The sequence below is a fragment of the Filicampus tigris genome, chromosome 5, assembly GCF_054856515.1.
Source record: "Filicampus tigris isolate MCC_2025a chromosome 5, RoL_Ftig_1.0, whole genome shotgun sequence".
In the NCBI taxonomy this organism is placed as follows: Eukaryota; Metazoa; Chordata; class Actinopteri; order Syngnathiformes; family Syngnathidae; genus Filicampus; species Filicampus tigris.
The window spans coordinates 29,037,557-29,063,725 of NC_141221.1; the positions used below are offsets into that span (position 1 = coordinate 29,037,557).

General features: G+C 41.3%; 1 protein-coding gene across 11 annotated transcripts in view; it reads left to right on the forward strand.

The window, feature by feature from the left end:
- Window positions 1–26,169, forward strand: part of pdzd2 (PDZ domain containing 2) — a 139,615-nt gene that overhangs the window by 104,344 nt on the left and 9,102 nt on the right. For 6 of the 11 annotated variants that reach the window (XM_086030042.1, XM_086030043.1, XM_086030041.1 and 3 more), the window contains 8 exons: window positions 1,026–1,182; window positions 2,666–3,438; window positions 4,521–4,665; window positions 16,689–19,134; window positions 19,244–19,324; window positions 24,154–24,198; window positions 25,680–25,788; window positions 25,880–25,981. In XM_086030042.1, coding sequence (XP_085886168.1) covers window positions 1,026–1,182; window positions 2,666–3,438; window positions 4,521–4,665; window positions 16,689–19,134; window positions 19,244–19,324; window positions 24,154–24,198; window positions 25,680–25,788; window positions 25,880–25,981 — 3,858 coding nt within the window. Of the gene's footprint in view, window positions 1–1,025; window positions 1,183–2,665; window positions 3,439–4,520; window positions 4,666–16,688; window positions 19,135–19,243; window positions 19,325–20,588; window positions 20,750–24,153; window positions 24,199–25,679; window positions 25,789–25,879; window positions 25,982–26,169 lie in introns of those variants that run through there. The other 5 variants (XM_086030047.1, XM_086030050.1, XM_086030044.1 and 2 more) reach the window with 4 other exon arrangements.

Below are 26,169 nucleotides of genomic sequence, written 5' to 3' on the forward strand. Positions count from 1 at the left end.
GATGGGGAACAGGTAAGCCAGAATGTTCCCAAACAGGAGACCGCAGTGCACCTTCGAGCTCTGGCTCTTTTCTGGCTCTCTCTTTTGTGCCGCCACTCTCGTCTCCCGCATGCAAACAGTCAGCGTTCGTGCGTAAACTCGCACTAGTGGTACTCCGGTTTCCTCCCACATTCCAAAAACATGCATGGTAAGTTGATTGGACTGTCTAAATTGCCCCTAGGTGTGATTGTGAGTGCGGATGTTTGTCTTCGTGTGCCCTGCGATTGACTGGCAACCAATTCAGGGTGTCCCCCGCCTACTGCCGAAGACAGCTGGGATAGGCTCCAGCACGCCCTTGTGAGGATAAGCGGTATCGATAATGGATGGATGGTTTCTCTGTGCCTTGTATGTGCCTGTGCGTGTGTGTGTGTGTGTGTGTCTGTGTGTATGTGTGAGTGCTGATGTACTGGCGGATATATGTCTTTGGGTTTGTTGGGAGGGAGGGCGTTAGCGGGTCTTCCTTTTATGTTGTGTTTTGGACGTTTTTATTGCACAGCACTTTGTGTTGCATTTTTATGGTTGCTATATAAATAAATGTGATTGATATGTGGCAACCCCAGACAGCAAAAAGCCAAGCGTCACTTCTTTTATTTACTAAAATCCCACACACTGATTTGACAATTGAAAAAAACATTTCAATGACATCCTTCAGTCTGAAAGGCATCGGTGAATAAATCTCTACTGTTACACTTCTGATGACGCCAATTCCTCGTGAATTCACTGTGAAAATGGATATTCTTATGTATTGGATTGAAATTAAATTACAATTTTGAAGCATCAAAATGCAGCAGAAGGATGCCCATTTCAGCTTTAAAGTTATTCACACAAAATTATCTTATGGCAATATGGTCAAATGTTTAAAGTACAAAGTATATGCGTTAACAGTTTTTCAGAAGTATATTTTGGAAAGTGGCAAACCTCTGAAGACAAATGGTATACATCATGTTGTTCAGTTGATCTTCCATTTTTTTTCCTCCTGCATTCAGCAGGGGTCTCTAAGCTCAGAGAAAGAGTTATCACACTACTTCTCATCAGATATTTCCAGCCACTCGTTCCTGACAAAATCATTGGGCTCGAATACAGATGAGACACACCAACAAAGTGGCAACATCTCCATAGATGACGTCACATCCCAGCCTCCGGGTAAAATGATTCAAATGTTTTCATTCGAGAGCAGATCACAACCAAGACCAAAGAATAATGCTTGATAAGAAAACCATACTGTAGCAAGACATGATGAATGACATGATGTATTTATTATTTTGCTTGTAACAGTTTAAAGGTCCAGTTGAGATAATCGTAATGTTCCATTTCAGTCCTGAATTGTGACAATATTGCAGATTACCATGTGGTGGAAAACAACCTTATTGGCCATCTTCTGTGCATTGTTGTAGTCGCAGTGATGTTAATGGTATTTTGTTTGTTTGTTTTGCCATAACCAAGTTAAAATACATTCTCTTTTAGTCATGTTAAGGACTTGCTGGTACTCGGTGATCTGAATTTTTTCATTTTATGAGTCCCTCACACATTTGCATGACATCTTGAGACACTCTGTCATCAGGTCTACACACTCAAACAATTGAACTAGTTTGTTTAATTAAGTAATTTCTTTGTTAGCTGAAGGTATGCTCAGCTACTGCACATGCTCACACCTTTGAACAGATGCAAATTCAGGAGAGGTGGGACCTGGCACACTTCACAGACTTTTTGTCTGTTCAAATTTACCTGTATGTAATTAATAAATATATACAGTAGTCAGACTTACCTCAACTGGGTTAGCAATAAATGATAATTTTGCTATGGATATGTTTCAAAGTGGGCCTACCAATGTTTATATTACTTCTGGAAGCCTATTTTGTTCAGTGATATTGTACTGTAGTTGGAAATTCTAACCTGCCAAGGCTCGCTACCAGCAGAGTAACGACAGAGGTGTATGGTGGGAGGGTGGTGTTAGCAAATGAGTTGGATAGCCAGCTTGTAGGGATGTAACAATATCGTCAATATCATGATAGCGCAATATTAAAATTGCCACAATATATTTTATATTATATATATATATGATATATATATATAACGAAGGAAAAGCCCTGCATGTTAATTGAATGTAAGAGTGAGTAACTGAATGAAAATGTTAACATCACATTGCCTGGCTATGCCATGTGATCAGTTTACGTTACCTTAATAATATAATAATATGCAACAGCGATTACATTACCGACTTTTTTTTTTTTTTACAACTGTATTGGAATACATTTTTAAAGTAACGCTCCCAACCCTGATCATATATCACTGGCCTTGTGCCAAAACCTTGTACCTCCAAAATAGTCACTTTGATATACCTCAAAAATGGCAAGTTTGGTCAACCATTAGCATTGCATCATGAAAGAGAGCAAGCCATTTTCAACACGTTTGGTCAATGTGTAGAAATAACACCCATATGTGTGGGGAAAAAATGAAATTCACCCATGAGGTTTTGGCCCAAGGCCAGTGATATATACCTATAGTTGACTGGAAAGCTTAAATTAGTATGATATGGCCCCTTTAAGGTTTCATTTTGGATTTAATTTATGTGGTCATTGTAATTTTAAGCACTGTTTTCAATATTGAGCTGCGTCTTGTTTCTCAGAAACGCCCACTTCTGGAGCTGAAATGCAATGTGACGCAACGTACAATGCGTCACAAGATAAGACGTACGGCCTATCTAATCATCCTCCGGATGCAGTCAACCTGCCCACTGTTGTGTCCAATCCCACCTCAGTGCAGAGCCCACTTCTTCATCAGCGAACGATAATTCATTATGAGGATAAACTGAGAAAAGAAGAGGACTCAACAAGTGGAGTTGCCTCATTGTCACTGGAAGCAGATGATCGTAGCAATTGGGGAGAATTACAGACATGTGCAAGCAATGATATGACAAAACCACTCTACAGTAGTTGCAATGAGTATCAGGAAGGCTATACAAATGGCAATGGTTCAGCGTCACCCTTTATGCCGATCCGTTGTCTTTCAAAGCACAAAGCAGTGGAAAAAGATGGACAGTTGCTATCGAAGGATCCCCTCACGACCGAAGATAAAGCAGCCACACTGGTCAAAACTGCGTTGTGTGTTGACGCTCCCAACTTAACTGAGGAGAACCCCGGTGCTACTGGGACTTCAAGTGCTAATCCATTCCAGTTTAATGTTACGCTGTGTGGAAAAAAATCCATGACTGAAAGTGGATTGATAAACAATCAACACTCTACGAAGTGGGGTGCAAGTGACATTTTGGATGTTTGTACAATTGAGACTGTAACTCTGACAAGAAAGAAGGAGGAATCTTTTGGGCTGGACCTGGAGATCATGTCATCCCCTCTGAAAGTTGTCATCAATGGGTTAAAGCCTGGTGGTGCAGCTGAAAGGGTATGTCTTGTTTCACAGTGTTATTTTAACGTCTAGTAATGTAGACCTCTTATTTAAAATTAAAGTAACAAAATGCACGTTAAAACTAAATTATAAGTAGAACTTTTTTTTTTTTAGATACAATTTCCATCCATTATCCAAACCGCTTATCCTCAGAAGGGTCCTGGGCGTTGGAGCCTATCCCAGCTGTCTTTGCGCAGTACACCATGAACTTGTTGCCAGCCAATCGCAAAAATAATTTAATTAAATTACATTCATCAAATGTATCTTAATCATTCCCATGCCTTTCCAAAAAATGAAAAGGATGTTAGCCATTCTGTTTTCAAATGTTAGTTCCTGGACCATTTTGAAGATTTCCAGAGATTTTCCTTGATCCAATTTACCCTGCATTGAGCATTCATCAGCACTTACCAATTTTGAACCAGCTATAACAGATTCATGGCCTTTCCTACACTTAGATACGCAAAGTGTTACATTAAATCAGTGATTTCTTTTTATGTTGTATGTTTGAATATAATTTCTGAAAATATGTTCAAAGATTGAGAAGTCTATAGTACTGAATTGTGGAGCAATGGCATTAAGCAGTTTTTCACCATTTACGTTTTCTTAATATTCTGGGCATGGCTAAAACGTTTATTGGACCATCCACCTTTGATGGATGCCTATTTTGGAGGCAATAAACGTAAGCTTTAACTAATAGTTGGACTAAGCATAGTCAGAGTGGCAATTTGTCGAAGTTGGTAGCCGGAAACGCAAACCGAAGCCTGTTTAAAATCATAGTATTTGGTCTGGCCAGACAAAATGGAGGATAAACAGGTGGAAGGGTTCTCAGGCGATAAACGGACCGCAATTTTTTAGTAAAATGCACAGCTCTGGTTTTCCATGCACAAGCTCATGCTTCCTCCAAAGCGAGTGAATCAATGACCAGATTTGGCAACCAAAGTCTGGGAGATGGTCAAAGGCAGATGCAATTTGTAATGCTGCTCCAAACTCTGTACAGGCACATTGTTTGAAATGTAACAATGAAGATATGTTGTGATTCTATGTTCTATAATGAGAAGTGTTTGCTCTCCTACTTACAGGAGTCAAAAGGAGTCTTGTGTCCGGGTGATGAGATTGTAACCATTGCAGAAAAAACGGTGAGCTCCTGTGCATACCAGGAATTATGTGAACTCATGCATAACCTTCCGACGACACTGTCTTTGGATGTAAAAAAAACTGTCCCAGGTAGGACCCAAGTCTTCTTACATTTTTTTTTTGTCTAAACACACACACATTGAAATAAACTAATAATAAATGGTGACGGCAGTAGCACAGATCCTTTAGTATTTTCAAGATGACAGTATTGGACCAGGCAAGGGACAATTATCTTTGCTTGTATAAATAATTGTGCAACTTTGGTAACTTCATCTGTGCATGTATGAATGTATGTTTGCATGTATGTATGCGTGTATGTGTGCATGTTTGCATGTTTGCATGTATGCAGGGATGGATGGATGGATGGATGGATGGATGGATGGATGGATGGATGGATGGATGGATGGATGGATGGATGGATGGAGGGAGCACAGATGCTTTAGTATTTTCAAGATGGCAGTATCTTAGTCTGTAAGAACTTATTGGACCAGGCAAGGGACAATTCTCTATGCTTATATAAATAATTGTGCAACTTTGGTAACTTCATCTGTGCATGTATGTATGTATGTATGTATGTATGTATGTTTGCATGTGTGTATGTGTGTATGCGTGTATGTTTGTATGTTTGCATGTTTGCATGTATGCATGTATGTATGGATGGATGGTTGGATGGATGGATGGATGGATGGATGGATGGATGGATGGATGGATGGATGGATAGATAGATAGATAGATAGATAGATAGATAGATAGATAGATAGATAGATAGATAGATAGATAGATAGATAGATAGATAGATAGATAGATAGATAGACTTTGAAATAGTTATTCTCTTAACTTGGTTCATTGAGGCACCTGACAGTGTTTTTTTATAAACAAAAATTACATATATTTCCAAGTCTCAAAACAACCCATTCACGTCTGTGAGAACATAGATGTGTTACATTTTACTTGTGTAAGGCCATTATTGTAGCAAAACCATTTACAAACGTGTAATTTACTGCACAAACGTGTGGAAAAAAAAAGTTTGACAAATCCTTGAAATAAATTAATAGACATGTATAGATGCCTCACTGATGGACTTTATGCATGCAACACTTTCGCGTTTGGTGTAAGGTGGTGAGTTAAGTATGGTCAGCCAGTAAACGCATAGTGACAGTAATGACAATCTTAAACTTCAAATGTCAAGGTTCACTTGCTGCCTGCTGGAATTACTTTAAGTGATCTATTAGCTTTAGAATTGCTACAGTCGAGTAATGGCAAAGCGATCAAAGGATCATCTGATTTACTAAGATATTTGTAGTCTTACTGTGTATACAGTAGGTCCACATATGGCTTAATCTTTGAGATACTAAATTGTACCTATTTAACATTGTACCACTTTAAAAACAACCGCAACGTTACATAAGTATTGAACAAAAATGGAATAGAGTACCGTATTTTCCAGCCTATAAGTCGCGTTTTTTTGTTTTTTTCATAGTTTGGCCGGGGGTGCGATTTACAAAGATGTATATTGCCAAATATTTTTGATGATAATAATAATATAATAATAATAAAAATTCAACTTCATGCAAATCTCACAAATTGTTCAATAAACATATCATCGCTGTCCTGTGAAAAACACTTATGTCCATTTTTTTCAATTTTTTCATTTTTACATGAATGGGGTTTCTGCGTTACAGACATCCTATTACCGTAACAATAATTAATTCACAGGACAGTAACGATATGCTAAAAGATGTTTCAACAAAGTTAAGAGTTTAATTTTTTTTAGATTTTGATGGCAATATATTACTTTTTGCTGAAAAAGAATATCGGCTGCAAATATCAGTTATCATCCTCCTTGACTACTAATAATCGGTATCAGTATTGGTCCTGAAAAAAAACATATCAGTCTCTCTCTATTATATGCTACTAGAAACTACTGAATGTGGACACAGGTGGGCTAGGTGAAGGGAAAACAAGTGTGGGGAGTAATTATAGGGAGGAATGAGTGTGTGTAATGAAAGGTGAATGGCGTACGGAATCGATGTTGAATGACATGCAAAGCTCTGTTTCTTTCATTTTTATCGTGCTACTCAGTTGCCGATAGTACAGCGTTTCTCATTGTTCAAGACAGATATTGTCGTCTTTCTCTGACTGGCTAGGCCAGACATTTAATTTATAAAATGAAATACGTTATTCCAAAATAATATGCACATCGCTAGCGTGTGAAAAGCCATGGTAGTAAAGTCAGATTTTTTTATTTTTTTATTTTTTACAATATTCTAATGAAGGTTTGACTCCCAGTCCTTTACTGGGTCATCAAACAACACGATAAATCCACAGGGCCACTAAAGCCAATCTGTCTACACATACAGATCAATACATGCATTTGCAGATTTATTACGCAGATTTATGAATTCTGTTACAGACATGCATTTTTTTACACATTGGTGGGTTTAGATACACATTGGTAAATGTTTTTTGCTATAATAATGGCTCCAAACTATACCTTTAAAATTTTTGGTCGCATATTTTTGAAAGCAGGAACCCTCTCTGGACAGCGTTAAAAGAAAATCCACTGTCAGATGAGTCACGACCCACACTGCGGCAGTTTCCTAAATGCATTTGTTTCTGTCTTGAAAAAAACAGCAAAATGCTACTAATTAAACCCTGTAATGATGTCTTCCCTTAAATGCTGCCCTACAATTTAGGTTTAAATCTCCCTTGCTCACCTCCCCAAAACAGCCTCCATGCATCTGGCTATCTATCCATGGTGACTATGTTCCATCGTATATTTTATTAGTAGTGAATACTAGCTTTCCCCTGTAGTTTAACTCCCTGCAGAGAGTCAGGCAGCTTAGCAACATGATGGGGACACGGCGGAAAAAGGCCCCAATTTTGTCCATATGCTCTCCATCCCTATAGCTTTCAATTTTTGGTGGGAGCCATTTAATCAAGATGGCGCATGGTGGCCATCTTGGATTTCAAAGTGCCAAAATCTATAAGTGCCAATATCTCAGCTTCCAAGCCACTTATAAGGTCAAATTTGATGTCAAAATATACATTTTCTGGGCCACATAATGCAATAAAGCTATTGGGAATATCACTAGGTAACAGTTTTTGCCAATATTATATCATTTGGTACATTGTGTCAATATATCTGCACAATTTTGTAGATTATGCACATGTTTACAATGCACAGTGCAAGCATTCAAGTAGACCACAAGATAAGTAACGTTAACGTTTCACTCTTAAATTGGAGATTAGTATTATTAAGCACATGCATAATGACACGTTCTGGGGGGAACATGATGATAGTCCAGTTGGTATGTTTTTTAATGAACTTTGAAAGATCTCTGAGTTGTTATTTCCGACATGGAAATGTAGCCAGGGTTTAAATCCCCAGTAATCCAGAGTAATCCAGAGTAATCCATTTCTAGATGATACCCTCGAGCTTCTAATGCTGGACACATGAACTATGAATGACGAGTCTGTGGTTAACACATTCCACACTGTGGAATCTGTGGACAGAGATCAGTACAAGTACCATAATACAGTAATCAGGGACTGCACACACTCCATTCATGATCCCATCCAAAAAAAAAAACCTCATTGCCCCTCTTGCCCAACACCCAAGACAAGATCAAACAGTCAAGGCAGACATCAATGTTGACAGATGATGTGGCACTATTCTCCTGAGCACCTTCTTTAAGCATGAAAACCATCCGTACCCTCTTTATCTGACAGAGGGAAACTGCGGCTAGGAAAGAATTCAGCTAAATCTGCTAAATGTGCTGACACAGAAGACGCAACAGGAACCTCCAGGTTGTTTTGATGTGAAAGTACTCGACGGTGCTGCGGTGGTGCACCTCCTGTCAACTACCAACATTAGCACATTCGATGAATATGTCAGTTATGCCTTTGTTCCCCACACCATGAAACACTTGGAGACCTCCAAAAGAGTTGATGTGGTCTGGGATACTTACATCACCAGCAGCATAAAAGAGACAAGAGCGAAGCGAGGCAAAGGGATATGACGGAAAGCAGCTAGTCAGAACATATTGCCAGGGAATTGGCCTGATTTCCTGCGTGACCCTATGAGCAAGCAGGATCTCTCTTATAGCTTTCTCCCCAAGATGATTGTAACCACTGCCTGGCCTGAGGGCAAGCTGGTCTTCATTGCATCTGGAATCGGAGTGGTCGGCACAGGCCCCAGTCACTCCATGCTGCCATGTAACTATGAACAGGTTGACACCAGGATAATTATTCATCTGCTTGATGCCCTGAAGCATGGCTCTTCTACCTGTGGATACGGATGTTGTTATCCTCATCGGCAAGTTCCATGCCCTGCTCACCAAGTATCCAGCTGCAGACATCTGAGTTGCTTTTGGCACAGGCAAAAACTACACATATCTTCATATGAGTACCATCTGCCATGCCATGCTCTGCCACAGCACTTCCCGTCTTCCACTGTTTCACCGGCTGTGATGCAACGTCTGCATTCTGCGGGAAGGGAAGAAGTCTTCATGGGTGGCTTGGAATTCCTACCCCTGAGGTCACCCAGGCCTTCAAATCCACACGCTCCCGTGACCATAGATGCCCAACACTTTCAACTTCTTGAGAGCTACACAGTCGTCCTTTACAACAAGACAAGTGATAGTCGTACCATAGTCATATCACAACAGCCTGTTTTGTCCTACTGTATATTAATGTATGTCCGACCACTTTGGAACCAAGTTTAAAATTATGTAAATACATTGCCAGAATTAACATATTTATTTGACCTTGGCACAAATGGTCATCTAGTGATATTCTCAATAGCTTTAATGCATTCCTTGACCCAGAAAATGTCAAAATGTTTTGACATCAAGATTGACCTAAGTGGCTTGGATGCCGAGATATTCGCATTTATAGATTTTGGCACTTAGAAATCCAAGATGGCCCCCATCCGCCATCTTGATGAAGCAGCTTCCACCAAAAATTAAAAGCTATGTGATAGAGAGCATGTGGACAAAATTTTGCACTTTTGTTTTGCCGTGTCCCCATCCTTTCTAAAATATGGCCCGAAGCCACCTGACTAATATAAAATAAAGCAAAGAGTTAATATATGTATGCTAAGATGCCCAGATGTGAAGCCTGTTTATTTCTCTCTTAAATGATGCTCCATTTGCAAAGAGCATTCATTTGTGTTATGACAATCTATGATCTATGTCGCAAACTATCCATTCATTATCGATACTGCTTATCCTCACAAGGGTCGCGGGGCGTGCTGGAGCCTATCCCAGCTGTCTTCAGGCAGTAGGCGGGGGACACCCTGAATTGGTTGCCAGCCAATCGCAGGGCACACAAAGACAAACATCCGCACTCACAATCACACCTAGGGGCAATTTAGAGTGTCCAATCAACTTACCATGCATGTTTTTGGAATGTGGGAGGAAACCAGAGTACCCGGAGAAAACCCACGCAGGCACGGGGAAAACATGCAAACTGGAGCTGGGATCGGACCTACGACCTCTGAACTGTGAGGCGGACGTGCTAACCAGTCGACCACCGTGAAGACTTCACATGATCTTATACAATGAATCTTGTATAATCTTATACTGTACAATCGTGGCGGAGGGGTTTGTGAGTCCCGATGATTCAAGGAGCTAAATTGTCTGGGGCTTTAGCCCCCTGTGAAGGTCACCCATGGCAAAGACGTCCTAGGTGAGGGCCCCGACTAAGGACAGCTCAGAGACCTGTTATGACAAATAAAAACAATTTATTCCGTTTTCCCTTGCCTGGAAGCCTGTTACCGGGGCCTCCCTCTGGAGGTTAGCCTCTAAGGTGAGCATCTGGTGGCCGGGCCTGCCCCCGTAAGGCCCAGCCGGGCTCAGCCCGAAAGGACGTGGGCCCTCCTTCCCATGGGCTGTGGTTGGGGCCAAAGAGTTCAGGTGCATAGAGTCCTGGGCGGCAGCCAAAGGCGGATTCCTTGGCGGTCCGATCCCCGGCTATAGAAGCCAGGTGAGATCCGCCCGGAGTTCGTAAAGGCTCTGGATGTTCTTAGGTTGTCCTGGTTGACATGCTTCTGCAACATCGCATGGACACTGCGGACAGTGCCTATGGATTGGTAAACTTGGGTGGTGGTTCCCCTTTTTAAGAAGGGGGATCACTCTACTCGGCCTCCCCGGTAAAGTCTATTTAGGGGTACTGGAGAGGCGGGTCCATCGGGGAGGTGAATCTCAGATTCAGGAGTCACAGTGTGGTTTTCGTCTTGGCCGTGGACCAGCTCACTAATCTCAGCAGGGTGGAGTTGGAGTTTGCCCAACCAGTCTGCATGTGTTGTGTGGACTTGGAGAAGGCGTTCGACCATGTACCTCAGGTAGTTCTGTGGGAGGTGCGTAGTTGTTACCAAACTCCCCTGATACAGACTGTTCCTAACCCTAACCCTGTATGGCCGATGTCAGAGTTTTGTCGGTATTGCCGGTAATAAGTCGGATTCATTTCCAGTTAGTATTGGACTCCGCCAAGGCTGCCCTTTGTCAGCACTTTATTTCATCACCTTTATGGACAGAATTTCTAGCCGCAGTCAAGGCATTGAGGGAGTCCCACTTGGTGGCCTCAGTATCACATCTCTGCTTTTTGTGATACTGTTCATCTTTGCCAATAACTTTTTTCCTGCCCCTCTAAATAAGCACTCGACACACGCATTGAAATCATCTTCGTCTCTGATTTTAATCACCCTCTTTCAAATGTACACACAATATACTTTTTTGTTATTTACACTTGTAAAAAACAAAAAAAATAAAGATGCTGCCACGATAAAGATCGAAAGCTTGTCAACAAAATGAGATTAAAATCACGTTGGTTATTGTATGTCAGAGTTGCATGGCTTGAAACGAGAGACTCGTTTAGTTTCCTTTGATATGGCGCCCCATTCATTTTCAATGGGAGTTTATTTGTCATTTTTGGGGGAATTGGGTCGCCATGGTAACAAAATAAGAATTAAAAAAGGCCGGCAGTCGGGTCAAGATGGCGGAGTGAGCGGAGGTGCGGTTGACAAGCTACTCCGAGTTGGTTGACAAAAGGTGCTTAATTAATGCACATGACTCAATAACCAAAACTCTTAAAATGAACAAGATATCAAGAAAACAAAAGAACAAGAACAAAGAAGAGGATAAACAGGAAATAGAGATGGAACGAGGTGACTGCGTACGCGGGGAAGCAGACAACAGCAAGAGATCGGAATTAGCTAACTTCACAGAGGAACCTAAAGCTAGGCTTTTTGCCATTAAAGAAGAAATAAAAGAACTGAGAAGGGAGTTCCGAGAAGATTTGGCCATTCCGAGGGGAGATGAAGGAGAGCAACCCAATGCGTGAAGACATGGATCACAAATGCTCCGAAAACAGGAAAGCGTTACAGACCCAAGTGGCTAACATTGAAGCAGCACAGGCACGTATTGTTGAACTGGAGGAATGGCAGGAAGATTCGAGCGCTACGATGTGGGAGTAAGTAACCGATTTAGAAGGCAGATCCCGGAAGAATAATCTCTGTATTTACGGGGTCCCGGAGGATGCAGAAAAAAAACTTTGATTCAAATGACGACTATGGTGGTACAGCTGCTCAATACTTCACTCGAATTGCTTAAGGACACGGAACAACATATCCAGAGCTGTCATCGAGCACTCGTGAAAAAGCCTGGCGCAGGGGCGACTCAACGATCTATAGTTGCCAACTTTCTTTCTTACGACACCAAGGAAATTATTTTACAAAAAGTATGGGACAAAGAAAAGAAGACGGTGAAGAGAGGAAATAAGTCTTTTTTGACCATGATTATGCGACCAAAGTCTTTTAGAAACGAAAGACTTACGCGAATATCAAAAGAAGATTGAAACAAGAAGGAACTTGATTCCATACCCCGCTCGCCAAAATACGAATACACTGGCCGGACGATGTGAAAACGTACAAGGATCTCAGAGGACTCCCTCTCCGTGTAGTGTTAGGGGCACCGGGATATGTGGGAAAGAGCCCCAGGTTCAGGCCCCTGCTTTTGTTTTCAAATTTTTCTTTTCAGTTTGTGATAGTTATATAGTTCATTCTAGTTTGAGGATGAAACAAAAAGTTAATGGATAACAGTATCAAGATAATATCGCTAAATGTAAATGGCTTGTGTACGCCAGCAAAGAGAGGGAAGGTTATGACGAAACTGAAAAAAGAAAAAGCACAAATTATAATGTTACAATAGACTAATTTGTCCCAGAACATGAAAAACGTGGGAAATTTGGCTATAAGAATCTATTCTATAGCGTATACAAGAGAGGTCGTAAGAGAGGAGTAATGACTTTTGTTGGCAAACTCAATCCATTTTGAATGTGACAAGGAAATCAAAGATAAAGAGGGAAGGTTTTGTTATAGTGAAGGGGAGGTTAGCAAATGAACCAATCACATTAATGTAATTACACCCCCTGAAAGCGACAAGCATTTTTTCAAACGCCTATTTGATCTCATTGTGGTGGAATCAGAGGGATAGTGATTTGCGGGGGAGATATAAATGTGGCTTTGTGCCATAGAAGTGATCCTACAAGTCTTAACAGAAATAGGAAAAAAATGTAGAGAGGCAGAGCTGGGCAGTCCATCCCGGAGCCGTAACAGTCCGTACCTTCTTACCGGACGGATGCCCATTTTTGGGGCGGGGCGGCGACAACTTTTAAAAAAGGGACAAACTAAGTAAGGGTGGAGGTGGATTTTAATCTGGCCCATTAATCGTCCCTCATGTGTGTGACAGGGTCGCGAGGTAGCCAAAGTTCATCTCAACCTACTCGGCGAAATGACAAAAATTGCCTTCGAACACTTCAAACGTGCCACTTTTTACCCAACTGTGCAGGAGATTTTTCAACAAGGAGATTCAGCGTGAGTTCTACCAGTCGACAAGAGATGAGACCCAGTAGCGCCAGCATGTCACTCGACTGTCCGCTGCTTGAGGAGTATGTTAGCTTTAGATGTGCTAAAGCTAATGCAAACAAATATTGTTGTCTTGGTAACGTTCAACAGCTGTAAAAAAATAAAGAAAGTAAGAACATACCAGGTATAACGAGCTCCTCGCTCACGGTTCTCCATGCCTGGTGTATTTTTTGCTTGTCTTGATGGCAAAAAGTTCAATTGTTTAGCCGCGACAAATGGGCGGATTTTCGGTGCTTCGCTCCGCCTCCTACTGCTCCAAACACATCATCGCGTGCCCCGCACGGAACTGTGCCCACCCGCACTGACTACATTGACTTCAATGCGACAGAAACGCCCTCAATGGATTTGTTGTGAACACATATGTAGCAACATCGAACTGCTGGAGGGGAGACCAACGAGCCAATCAGCAACCCGAAGGGCTGACCAATGGAAGCGCTCCCTGGACCGGGCGTCTCCGCTCATCTGTTCAGACTGAATGACCTCACTCTCATCTACTGCATTGACATATAAACAATGACCACTGTTAAATAAAGCAGTTACATTACAATTCTCAACTCGCTCACTTGGTCTCCTTACACACATACAATGTGTGGTGGCAAGTGGTTGATCAAATCGTTAATCCAGAAGTCGGTGCCCATAAAATAAGCAGATTTGAACAATAAATTAGCCAGTTAATGAGCTTTAAACAAACCTCTGCCGTTAGCATCTCTCCCGCAGCGTCATGCATGGACGCTTTTTTTTTCTGGTGGGTGGGGCGGATGTAAAGATGGAACCTCTTTAAAAGGATGAGGATGGACCGGGTCAGAGGACAATCATTTTAGTGAATAAGGACGGAGGGACCAGGCCGGAAGGGCACCAAGGTTGCTGACGGAGGACGGACTGGCAAAAAAGGGTCAAGTGCCCTGCTCTTGAGACATATGCACCCACTAGAGAGGTAATATACGCATGTTTCAGATGCTCATAAAGTGCATTCAAGCATAGATTATTTTTTTATGAATGAAGGCGACTGCCATCTTGTTGAGGATTGTAATATTGGTGCGGCAATAACGAGACCACAAGACCACAACCCCTTGAATTTGAAAATAGGCCTGCAAAATAGGAAGCGACATACAGTATGGAGAATCTCCATACTGTATCTGTAATCTGTAATCTCTATTGGAGATTGAACACAATCTTATTCAATAATGAACAGAGGAAGTTATCGATTAGAAAAGACATTAACACATATAATAAAAGAATAATAAGAGTCCCAGGAGTGATGGATATAGTGCAGAATGGTATAAAGCATTTTGCAAAGAAGTAACACCTTTACTTTTGGCGTCATTCAATGGGAATCTTAAGGAAAATAAAATACCTCCATCATGGGAGGAAGCAATAATTTCTATAGTACCAAAACCTGGAAAAGACAAAGATTACTGCGGGAATTATAGACCCATCTCATTACTGAATGTATATTATAACATTTATACATCTATTATCTCGGATAAACTTAACAAATTTGTAACAGACTTAGAAAACAAGGACCAGACAGGATTTGTAAAAAAACATCAAGCACAAGATAACATCAGAAGGACACTACATATTATAAATCAAGCTCAAAAGGACAAACAGGAGACCTTATTGGTAAGTGTAGATGCGGCAAAGAACTTTGACTGAGTAAAGTGGATTTTTTGGGGGTTTAAAATACTGGAAAGATTTGGCTTCAATAGTAAGTCTGTGTAATGTATTAGATCATTATACCCTCAACCCAAAGCTAGAATTAAAATTAATGGTAACCTGTGAGACAGAACATATTTACAAAGGTTAACTAGACAGCATTGCTGTTTCTCACCCACTTTGTTCGCTCTCTTTATCGAGCCATTAGCGCAAGCAGTACGATAGAGTGAATAAATTATTGGAGTAACAATAAATAACATAAAGAACAGGATCGGACTTTATGCTGATGATGTTATTGCATACCTCAGACAACCAGAGCATTTTTTACCTGCACAAATGAATCTATTTGAAACATGGTCATCTATCTGGATATAAGGTTAATATTTAAAAAACACAGGTACTGAATATATATACTACACTCCATCGAGGTTCATACAAGAAACATATCAATTCAACTGGAATCAAGATACAATAAGATATTTTGGGATCCACATCACCAAAAACAAACAGATCTGTACAAGGTGAACTATGATATTATCAATCGAGAAATTCAAAAGGACATAGAGAGATGGTCTACTAACAATGGACTTTAGCTCACGAGTCAAAGTGATCATAATGAATATATTACCGAGGCTTCTCCACGAGTTCCAATCCTTACCAGTAGAGGTCCCACAAACACTGTTTGTAAATTTGGATAGGGCAATATCGAGATTCATTTGGAGTAGAAAACATCCAAGAGTGAGATATGCAACTTTACAATTAACAAAAGAACAAGGAGGTGTGGATCTCCCAAATTTAAAGGAGTATTTCCTCGCTACCTAATTCATATATATAGTTTGCTGGTGTAATACAGAATATGTTGCTAAATGGAAAGAGAGTTTGAGGGTTACCCGATTCAGAGTTTGGTTGGAGATAAAATCATGTATGATAAGGTGCGGGAAAAGCTAGATCCCATTATCTTATTCACTTGGAGTTGAGGTTTACAGTTACTCAGAAACATAAAATTGAGGATAAAAAGCTGTTGAAGTGGCTTTGTTATTGAACCTCTGTGCTCATCGTGCATTGTCAGTAACAAGCATCATGTTCAAGCAAAAGTGTTTTCATGCATGTACTCCAAATCAATAGTCAGAATAAGCTTTTAGGCAGTGGAAATTTGGCACATTGTACCTTGATGATGCACATCGGGTTAGGGTTACCTCCCAAATATACTATATGTTCCTTAAAAACGGGGCATCATTAAAAGGGAAATAAACAGGCTTTCCAGCACGATAAAATGTATTGAAAAAAGCATTGTTGCAACAAACAAATAATCTTCCCAACACATTTCCAAACTTTTTGTATTATGTTTAAAGTAGTGTAGTTGAAACCTTAATTTATCATAGCATAGGTGATAAATGGACCATGTACATCCAATTTAAATGTTACGTACTTTGTGTGTATTTTTTTTTTTTTTACATTTTATTTAATCTTTTTTATTTTATTTTTTTAATTTTTTTTACAATGACTAAACTATCTTTCATTTTGATTTAAGATGTAGATGGGCTTTCCACATTGACAGTGTTCTCTGGGAGCAGTGATGGAGCCACAAGACTCATCCCTGACATATCTGAAGAATTAGGTGCCAAGATAGTTCAGTCCAACCCCAAACCACAAATTAACAATGACTCCCAAACGCCAATCACCAACATTGATGACATTATATCACAAATAAGCCCCATTAGTGATCCTGCACATCCCCCCTGCAGCACCTCTCCTCTAGGAAACACATCTGAGAAAGATGACTTTCAGGTTCAAATGCTGCCGAGTTCACATTACTCCTCCGCAGAGCACACACGAAATGAAAATGGGTGTCCTTTACATGTGAGCCCCATTCTTGAAAACAACTCTAATGGAGTAGTCCCCGAAATATTTAATGCTATGCGTAAAGGGAAAGACCCCAAAGGACTTCACAACAGTGATTCCAGTGGTGACTTCACAGATGACGACGATGTCAAGCTCAGAAAACTGGCCAGTGACAGTTACCATCTTCAAGAGCCATTCTCAAATGGGAAGAAAGTGGAACTTAATTCCTCCGACAGCCAAGTATCCGTTGATGAAAACAAAAGCCCGGATAAGAAGAACGATATGTTTATCAGCTCCTTAGAGCTGACAAACGAAGAATACTTGGTGCGTTTCCCATCAATTGGGGTCGCAGCCACAGATAAATCATGCCCACCTTCATATGCAATTCCTGAAACACCTTTGGAGTATCACAATAATGCCAATGAGGCTGACTTTGACAAACGTAGCGCTTCGGAGGCACCTAATACTATAAGCCTTTTTATTCATGGCAGCATTTCCCCACTTGACAGTATCAATTACAGTAGCCCTACAATGTTGTCTCGTGGCACCTTACTCAACTCAGATGTATTGACACAGAGGTATTTGAAAGCACAAACACCTGAATTGACATCAGTGACTAACACTTACAGTTCTACCACTGACAGATCAGAGACAGCATTGTCAAAGACTATGATCAACAAAGGAAAAGACTTGGCATGTAGACCAAGTATAATCCCAAATCTTAACCCCAGTACAATGCATCATTGTCTAAAGTTGGCTGATAAATGTCAAATTGAAACTCAGGTCAGACCAGACAATAGGCTTAAACTGAAAGGCCTGAGGATAAGGAGTAATAACGCCAGAGAAGAGCCATTGCGAAATTATACCGAAAGTGAAAGTTCAGCCAATGAAATCTTCTTCAACCAGCCAGAGAAAACATTATCTCCCATTTTGAAGGCCAAAGACCCACTTAGTAAGAATTTATCGAAAGTTGCTCTAAGAAAGACAGCGCATGTTATGTCAGATAACACATTTGAAACGGTAACTTCCATCAACAAAGATCTCAATTTAGATGCCAAAGCAATATCAAACTCCCAGACATTGTCACACTCACCTTCCACTCGGAGAACCTTTATCGAAGTTCAGTTGTCCTCTTTACCTGGTACGTCACCCGTTACGGCAAAAAAGCTCACAGTGGATTTAAATAACTCTGCAGCAACGCAAACAGGCACCGATGCAAGATCAGCGCCTGGGCTCCCAAATTCAAATTCCATCTTGGGTAAAACAAATGTCTTTGTTGATAAAACAGTATCCAATACAATGTCTATTGCTAAGGAAACTAACCTAGGTTCAAGTCATGACATGAAACCCAACATGGAGACGAGTGATCACCCAAAGTCTACAACATCCAAGCTGTGCAAGAAGACACTGTTGAAGCAACGCTATGTTGCGGACACTCCCTTTTCTGTGGACTACAATCCATTCTCTGTCCAACACAAGATTAAGTCATTTGAAAATCTGGCTCACTTTGACAAGCCTGTGGCTAAAAGTAGTGACATTCAGTCATACGCCTTGGCATACAGGGCCTCGCTTAACCAAAGGATTGCAGGCTATATGGGCTTGATTAAATGTTCGGACGACCGGGCACAACACCACCGTTTCAGTTCCTATGAAGACAATTTCATCTCTACGAGACCCTGCTCATCACTGAAATTGCAGTCAAGCATGACTTTGAAAAAACATGATCCTCTGTGTGATAGCTCTGGTGCAGGTTGCCTGACTAAAAACAGTCTTGTCTCGAAAATGGCCAAAGTCCCTGATATTTCACCAGAGACCCCACCAGTGGTGCGTAGGAAAAATGCCAAACTATTACGCAACCACTTGCGGCAATCCAGGGCTCTCAGTATGCCTGAACTGGGAAAACTATTCACAGATGACATGTTGACCAGGATCGATGGTTTACCTGATAAACCTGAGCGCACCACCGTCCCTCCCACTGCCACAGAGACTTTGTGCACTTCACCTTCTGCACTCCAAGCAAATGTAGATATAACAAAAGGAAACCGAAGAAAGACTAACTCCGCTCAAGGAACATCTGAGAGACACGTTGAGGTCCTTCAACAATCAAGACAGCCTGAACTAACTCGGACTATCAGGTAATTCAGTTCAATGATTTCAAACGGTCCCTTTTATGCTCTTGATTGCTTCATCATGGTATGTGTGTGCCTACGTGTCTGTCTGTATTTAAAAATGTGGTCTGACCAGCTACAATGCCATGGACTTTTCTGCGAAGCCTTTTGAAAGACATATCCTAAAACAGTCTGAGCAGCCCTGTTGGGACATCGGGTAAGCAATTCGGTTAAACCAGTTAAAAATGTACCTTTCATATTCCAGATGCATTCTGTTCATAAAATTAATAACTGTTTTTGTTGTTCAGAATTCCCTCTATTATTTATATCAACTTTTAAATGTTTTATTTGTTTCTCCACGTCATTCATTTTAGCTCTTTGTTTCTTGCTTTTGGTACTCGCAAAGCTAATAATTTCTCCCCTAATGTACGCCTTAAACTCCTCCCATCTGATACATGTATTAGTATGGTTAGTGTTTATCTGAAAATAAGATTCAATATTATCTTCAACATATACAAATTCCAAGTTATGAAGCCACCCTACATGCAGGCGCCACATGGGGGGTTGTTGTGTTTTTTCCATATGTAGTGACATAGAAATAGGGGAATGGTCACTAATGGTCACAATTTCTGATCTTAGACACAAGATACCAAAAAAATAATCAAGTCGTGACCTGGATTTATGTATACTTGAATAGCATGAGTATTCTAATTTATATGGGTTAAGTTTCCTCCAGATATCAGCCAAATTTAAATATGTGATGTATTGATAATTTTTCTTGATTGCGTTTTAGGTGATCAGATTTTGTAGAGCGGTCTATCGGCAATTCAAAGTACAGTTAAAATCCCCACCGATGACATAAAGACATGCAATGAGGATAGAATTGAAAATAAGTCCTCAAAAAACTCAGGTTGTCTTCATTCGGACCATAAATGCTGACTAGATTCAATGTGAGGGACAAAATCCTACCCTGGGCAATTCCAAATCTTCCTTGAGGGTCACAAACAGTATTAGTAAGATGAAAAGAAATCCTTTTTATGAATAGGAATCAATACTCCCCGGGCATGGATATTATATGTGGCATGTATAACTTGAACAGGCCATCTATGTTGTACCTGTTTAATTTCAGTGACTGTAATATGAATTTCTTGAAGAAAAATTAATGTAACAACATCCAAACAACCATTTTGTGAGTGCCTATTGGTGTAACAACTGCAAAAGCCTGTACCAAATATAGTACAGCTCTATAGTTGATGCACAATGCAAAACAAACACCAAATAAGGCAGTGACATTCCTTAATATAGTTCAAAATATTTAAGAGAAAAATCAACTAATCATGGCAGCTTTTGATACATGTACATAATAAACCTGAACTACATTACACCTACATTCTTGTCTTTGTAAGTACTGCTGCACTCGGCTATATAGGAGTTTCTTAGTTGAGTAGGAATTCCTCTGTTTCCTTCGGTGTGGCGAAAAGGACCATCTTGCCATTGTGAAGAATCCTTGCGGGGACGCAGAGTGAATCCTCGAAAGGTTCCGGCCTCAAAAAACTTTCTTCTGACTGCACTGAACTGGCTCCGTGTCTTCATGGTTTCCACCGATAAATTTTGAGCGAAGAAGATCTTGTGACCATCATGGGTGAGCGTGCGTTTGCTTAGATGTTTAGAAGACAAGCTCGCGGTCTTGAAATCGCAAAAAGCGAATAATTACAGCTATGCTCCAATCCGGTCTTGGTCTCTCCAGCGTGCGATGTGCACTTTCTAAAGTGAAAGACTTGGCGGCGTCGAGCGCCAGCCACACCGGCACCATGCGTTGAATGTAGTCGGTCATCGGCTCGGTCTTTTCACCGTTTTCGGCCTCCTCCTCTGTGTCTCCGATGTGGCCCTCAGCCTCCGCTAGCCTTTTAGCATTAGCAGTGATGTCTTGTTGAAGGTTCGTACAACTCTTTTGCATTGCGTCAAAGGAGTCACTCACCTCAGCCATTCGGCTCTCCACCTTATCGAGATTCACCCCAAAGCCATCAAAAATGTCAATTTTTGTATTCGTCGAGGTGATAGTCACGCAAAGTGACTGCAACTCGCTTAACACTGTGGCTAATGCAGTCAGTGGCGGGCCTTCCTCAGTGTTAGCATCTCGGGCCACCGCAGTAGTCGTAGCTGTAGTTTTGAGCCTCTGAGAGCCACGGGGTTTGGCGTTGCCCTCATAATCTTTGATTGTCATTTGTTTAGATATCGTGCAAAACCGTATAAAGGTGTAAATAATCAGAACTTTAGACACATTTCAAGTAGGGTCAGGGGAGCCCCCACACTAAGCTGCCATCTTGGTCCGCAGCTCAACAGTGCCCTGTGTGTAGGTCTTTATGATGTTAAAACGCTAAGTTTGTGTCTTCGCAAAAAGCTGTTGCAATGGTAATGCCCAGTTTGCCAATAAAACAAGGCTGATTTTGAGGACATAAACATGCACAAAATCTCATGAAACGTTGCACACATATCAGGCCTGGTAAATTCAGCAATATTTAAATAGTTAATTGTGCAATCTTTATAAGATGGCTCGCTAGCACCCCCTAGAAAGATTTAAAAAGCAGCCCGGGTTGTACGTTTCACCTAGATCTACAAAAATTTGGTTCTATATGTCACAGGCAGAGACCAAGCCTCTTGGTGCCATATGCTAAACCTAATACGAAGTCCGCCATTTTGAATTTACTTTAAAGTTTGGCGTTACCTTGACTACAAAAGCTGCTGTAACTTGATCCACATGATAATTTCTTCTAAAGATTTCTCACATTTCACGAGAGTCATGTTTGCTATGGTGATAGACGAGGTCAGGCAGGAATCTCCATGGACTATGATGTTTGCAGATGACATTGTGATCAGCAGTGAGAGCAGGGAACAGGTAGAGCAGAAGCTAGAGAGGTGGAGGTTTGTCCTGGAAAGAAGAGGAATGAAGGTTAGCCACAGTAAAACAGATTACATGTGTGTGAATGAAAAGGACCCAAGTGGAAGAGTGAGGTGACAGGGAGAAGAGAAGGTAGAGGATTTTAAGTACTTAGGGTCAACAGTCCAGAGCAATGGAGAGTGTGGAAAAGAGTTGAAGAAGCGTGTACAGGCAGATTGGAACGGGTGTCAGGTTTCATGTGTAATAGAAGAGTTTCAGCTAAAATGAAAGGAAAAGTGTACAAAATTGTGGTGAGACCAGCGATGTTGTTTGGTCTTGAGACAGTGTCATTGAGGAAAAAACAGGAGGCAGAGCTGGATGTGGCAGAGATGAAGATGCTGAGGTTCTCTCTGGGAGTGACCAGGAAGGATAGGATCAGGAATGAGTACAGCAGAGGGACAGCACATGTTAGAGGTTTTGTAGATGAGGTCAGAGAGGCCAGACGGAGATGGTTTGGACATGTCCAGAGGAGAGATAGTGAATATATTGGTAGAAGGATGCTGAGTTTTGAATTGCAAGGCAGGAGGCCTAGGGGAAGACCCAGGAGGAGGTTTATGGATGTAATGAGGGAGGACATGAAGGTAGTTGTTGTGAGAGAAGAGGATGCAGAGGACAGCGTTAGATGGAGGCAATTGATTCGCTGTGGTGACCCCTGAAGGGAAAAGCCAAAAGGAAAAGAAGAAGATGAGAGTCAAGGCCTGGAGACATCTGCGAACGTACTTTTACTGTACTGGTAACGCCACATTCTGGCTAAAGAAAATGTATGTTTTAGTTTTTTATGTTTTTCTACCAGCGTTACATGTCATATTTGCTCGGAAGACTGTTTTAGCCTTCATGATGTTGCAACACAAAGTTAGCGAATTTTCAAATAAAGCTGTTACCAACAATGCTATATTCACCAAGAAAACAACACTACTTTTCAGGGTCTAAACTTGCTGGAAAACTCATGAAACTTTGCACAAACATCTGGCCAGGCAACAGCGTTAGTGTGTAGTGTATTTTCTTTAGTTGAGCAGGGTCAGTCGATGCGTTTGTCCGGAGCAGACGCAAGGCCAGGCTGAGTTGATGATGAAAAGACTTCTCTGACAATTCAGTTGATTGGGAACCAGATTTTATTGATACCAATTCAGCTGATGCCAAAACAAGTTGCTCTCCGAGTTGCTGTGGCGCGCGCTCCTCCCGTCTTGTGTCTCTCTTCTTATGGGGAGCAGGATGAATATTCAAACTTGATTATTACATATGCATTGGGTGCCCTTGAATAGCTAATTCCTTTGTCTATTTCCCGGCTAACACCTTCCAGACCCCCCTGGCAGAGAGGTGCCTAACCCCCTCCGGATGCCCCAGACAGAGAGGTGCCCCAAAGTTTGCTACTCCTAACACCCCCTAAGTTTGATTACCTTGAGACTATTCAACTTCAGTCAGGAAAAACAAAGGAGAGCTTATCCAGATGTCCCTTACCTGATGACATCCTGTCTCCCCCTTAGCAGACCAGTGTCCTGCTGATCCCTTAGATCTCACGCGTGGCCACTTCTCACTTAACACAGGCGTAACTGAAGTCTAACTGCACTATTCTATATTAAAATATACCTCAAGTGTTTTATAAGCCTAATGTACGATTTTTTAAAAATGGCTCAACAACCTGGCTGAAACATTTTCGCGAAGCCCATTTTGTACGTGTCACCAAGGTCTTGCAAAAGTTGGAGGCAAATGTAAGCCTGATACTAAACTGAAAAGAAAGTAGGCCCTTTTGAATTTTCTTCCACATTTTGCTTCATTTTCAGCCTTTTACAGAGGTCATATTGGATCAAAATTGCTTTTAATCTGATTTACTACATTTTCAAAATATTCCAATTCCAATGTGTGATAATCCCAACATGCCAGTACCCCAACATTGCCAGGGCTGCGAGGGGCCTTTAAAGCTGCTTTCAGCTCTAGTTATGAATGAAATCCAATGACTTCCACCACGCACGTCCGCGGAGCGCCGGATTTGTCTGCCTGTGCTTCGATCAAATACAACAAAATTGTGTTACACCACCTCTGCTTTGAGTTAGACCTGCTTTCTGCGAGTCTAAAATCTAGAATCAAGTTATGCCTGGTTTTTTTCGCAGGGCACAGGCGCCAGTCTTCAAAAATAGGGCCCTAATGTGTCACAGGTGGGTGTGGTGTAGGATGCAATTGCAATACACTGAAATGCTTTAATATCATCAGCGAAAGCTTCAGTGAGGAAACATTGGAGTAGCCACACAGCTAACTTCAAAGTCCTACCAAGTCCCAATACAGAGTAGTTAACTTCAATATATGTAATCCACAGAAAGCAGAACATGGAAACTCACGCTTAAATTGGAAGTCAACCCAAACTTTTTTTTTTCAAGAATGTTCTATGCAAGCCCACTAGGTGAAACAAGGCATTCTGATAAATATTGCGTTTGTGGAATAAGAATATTAAGAGTCCACCTGTTTTTAGCCATCTCTGGGGGCAGCCATTTTGTCACTTCTGTCGACAGAAAAAGACATCACAACTACTCAGGGCTCAGGTAACGACCAATCACGACTGACCTGTTTTCTGAAGCTGAGCCGTGATTGCTTGTTACCTGAGCACTGAGCAGTTGTGATGTCATTTTCAGTCGACAGAATGACAAAATGGCCGCCCCCAGACATGGCTAAAAGGGGTGGATTTTGTTGCTTAACTCATATTCCACAAACGCAATATTAATCAGAATGCCTTGTTTCAACTAGTGGGCCTGCTGGGTACATATTCTTGAAAAAAATGTGTTTAGGTAGATTTCTCTTTAAGACCTGGATCAGGCATGACCAAAGTCCAGCCCGGAGGCCAAATGCAGCTATGTTCAAATTTCTACCAGCTTGCATACAAGCTTGCATATTGTGTGGCCCACCAGTAATAATAATTTGATACAAAACACTCTATACAATTGACAACGGAAAAACAGCCGCATATTTGTCAGTCTCAGGTCAGATCAAAAGCCAACGAATAGAAATGTGACACCTCAGATATATTAACTACTTAGAAAAAAAAAATCTATGTGTGCGCACGTGTGACTGTGTTGACTTTGATGTCTAGAAGCATATTTTTTTGGGGGGGGAATGGGTATGGAGGTTGGAAGCCCACGAGAGGATACACACTATATTGTTCAACACCCCAGAACATGGTGAGAGTTGTTTTTGCAGAATGCAGTGATAAAAGTCACTGCCAAAAAGCCCTTACCTCTTGTTTGGCCCAGTCAATCCAAAGGGGGAAATACTCCTCAAAGAATCGTGTAATCCTTTGGATCAATGGTGTCGCCCCTCCCCGGGCCCCACCCTTGACATGTCAGAGAGCCACAGGAGAAAATAAGTAGATTCAAGCATGCTCTCAGAGTCATTGTTATTTTGATCAACTGATGGCAAACTCTTTGTAGCTTTTACCATTGGAAAGAATGTCTTCCAATGTCAGCTGCCTGCATATATCTATTTTTCCACTGACAGCGTTGTTCCTCACAGCCCCCCCCCTCCCAATAAGCAAACACACTTGAGCGCTGTGTTTGGAATGTCAATAGCACCCCCAAAATAGAGACGGGCACGGTGAGCCTTGTTTAAGGTATGACAAATATAGAAACAAAATGTATTTTGTGCGCAGGTTAAAAGATCTAAACGCTTCTCCTGTGAGTCAGTCTAAATTGCAAGTACTTCAGAAAACCGCGACGAACATTCCGGCTCGGCTCCGGGAAAGCAACAATTTGTTCGAGGTATCACATGAAAGCCTATTTTCTCATTCATCATTACATGCAAAGTTGCTAGCTCGTTTTCATCGAGTTTTTCTCTGACTGATTTGTACAGGTGAACAATCACGCTCACCTTGTGGTCCTTCAGAAAGAGGAAGGTTCAGGACTTGGATTTAGCATTGCTGGTGGGAGTGACCTTGAGCAAAAGATCATCACTGTAAGTCAATTGAATGGTCTCGTCTTTTGTATCTACAATTACTTGAAGGTACCACATCAACAGCGACGCAGTGTTCTCAGCTGGGCTTCAAACATTCAGAGCTGTTTCGACAAAGCGAAAGATTTTGAAAATATCCAACTCTAGATGCTGGAGGGAACGCAGGTCAAAGTGGCGATTGATCTTGTTTA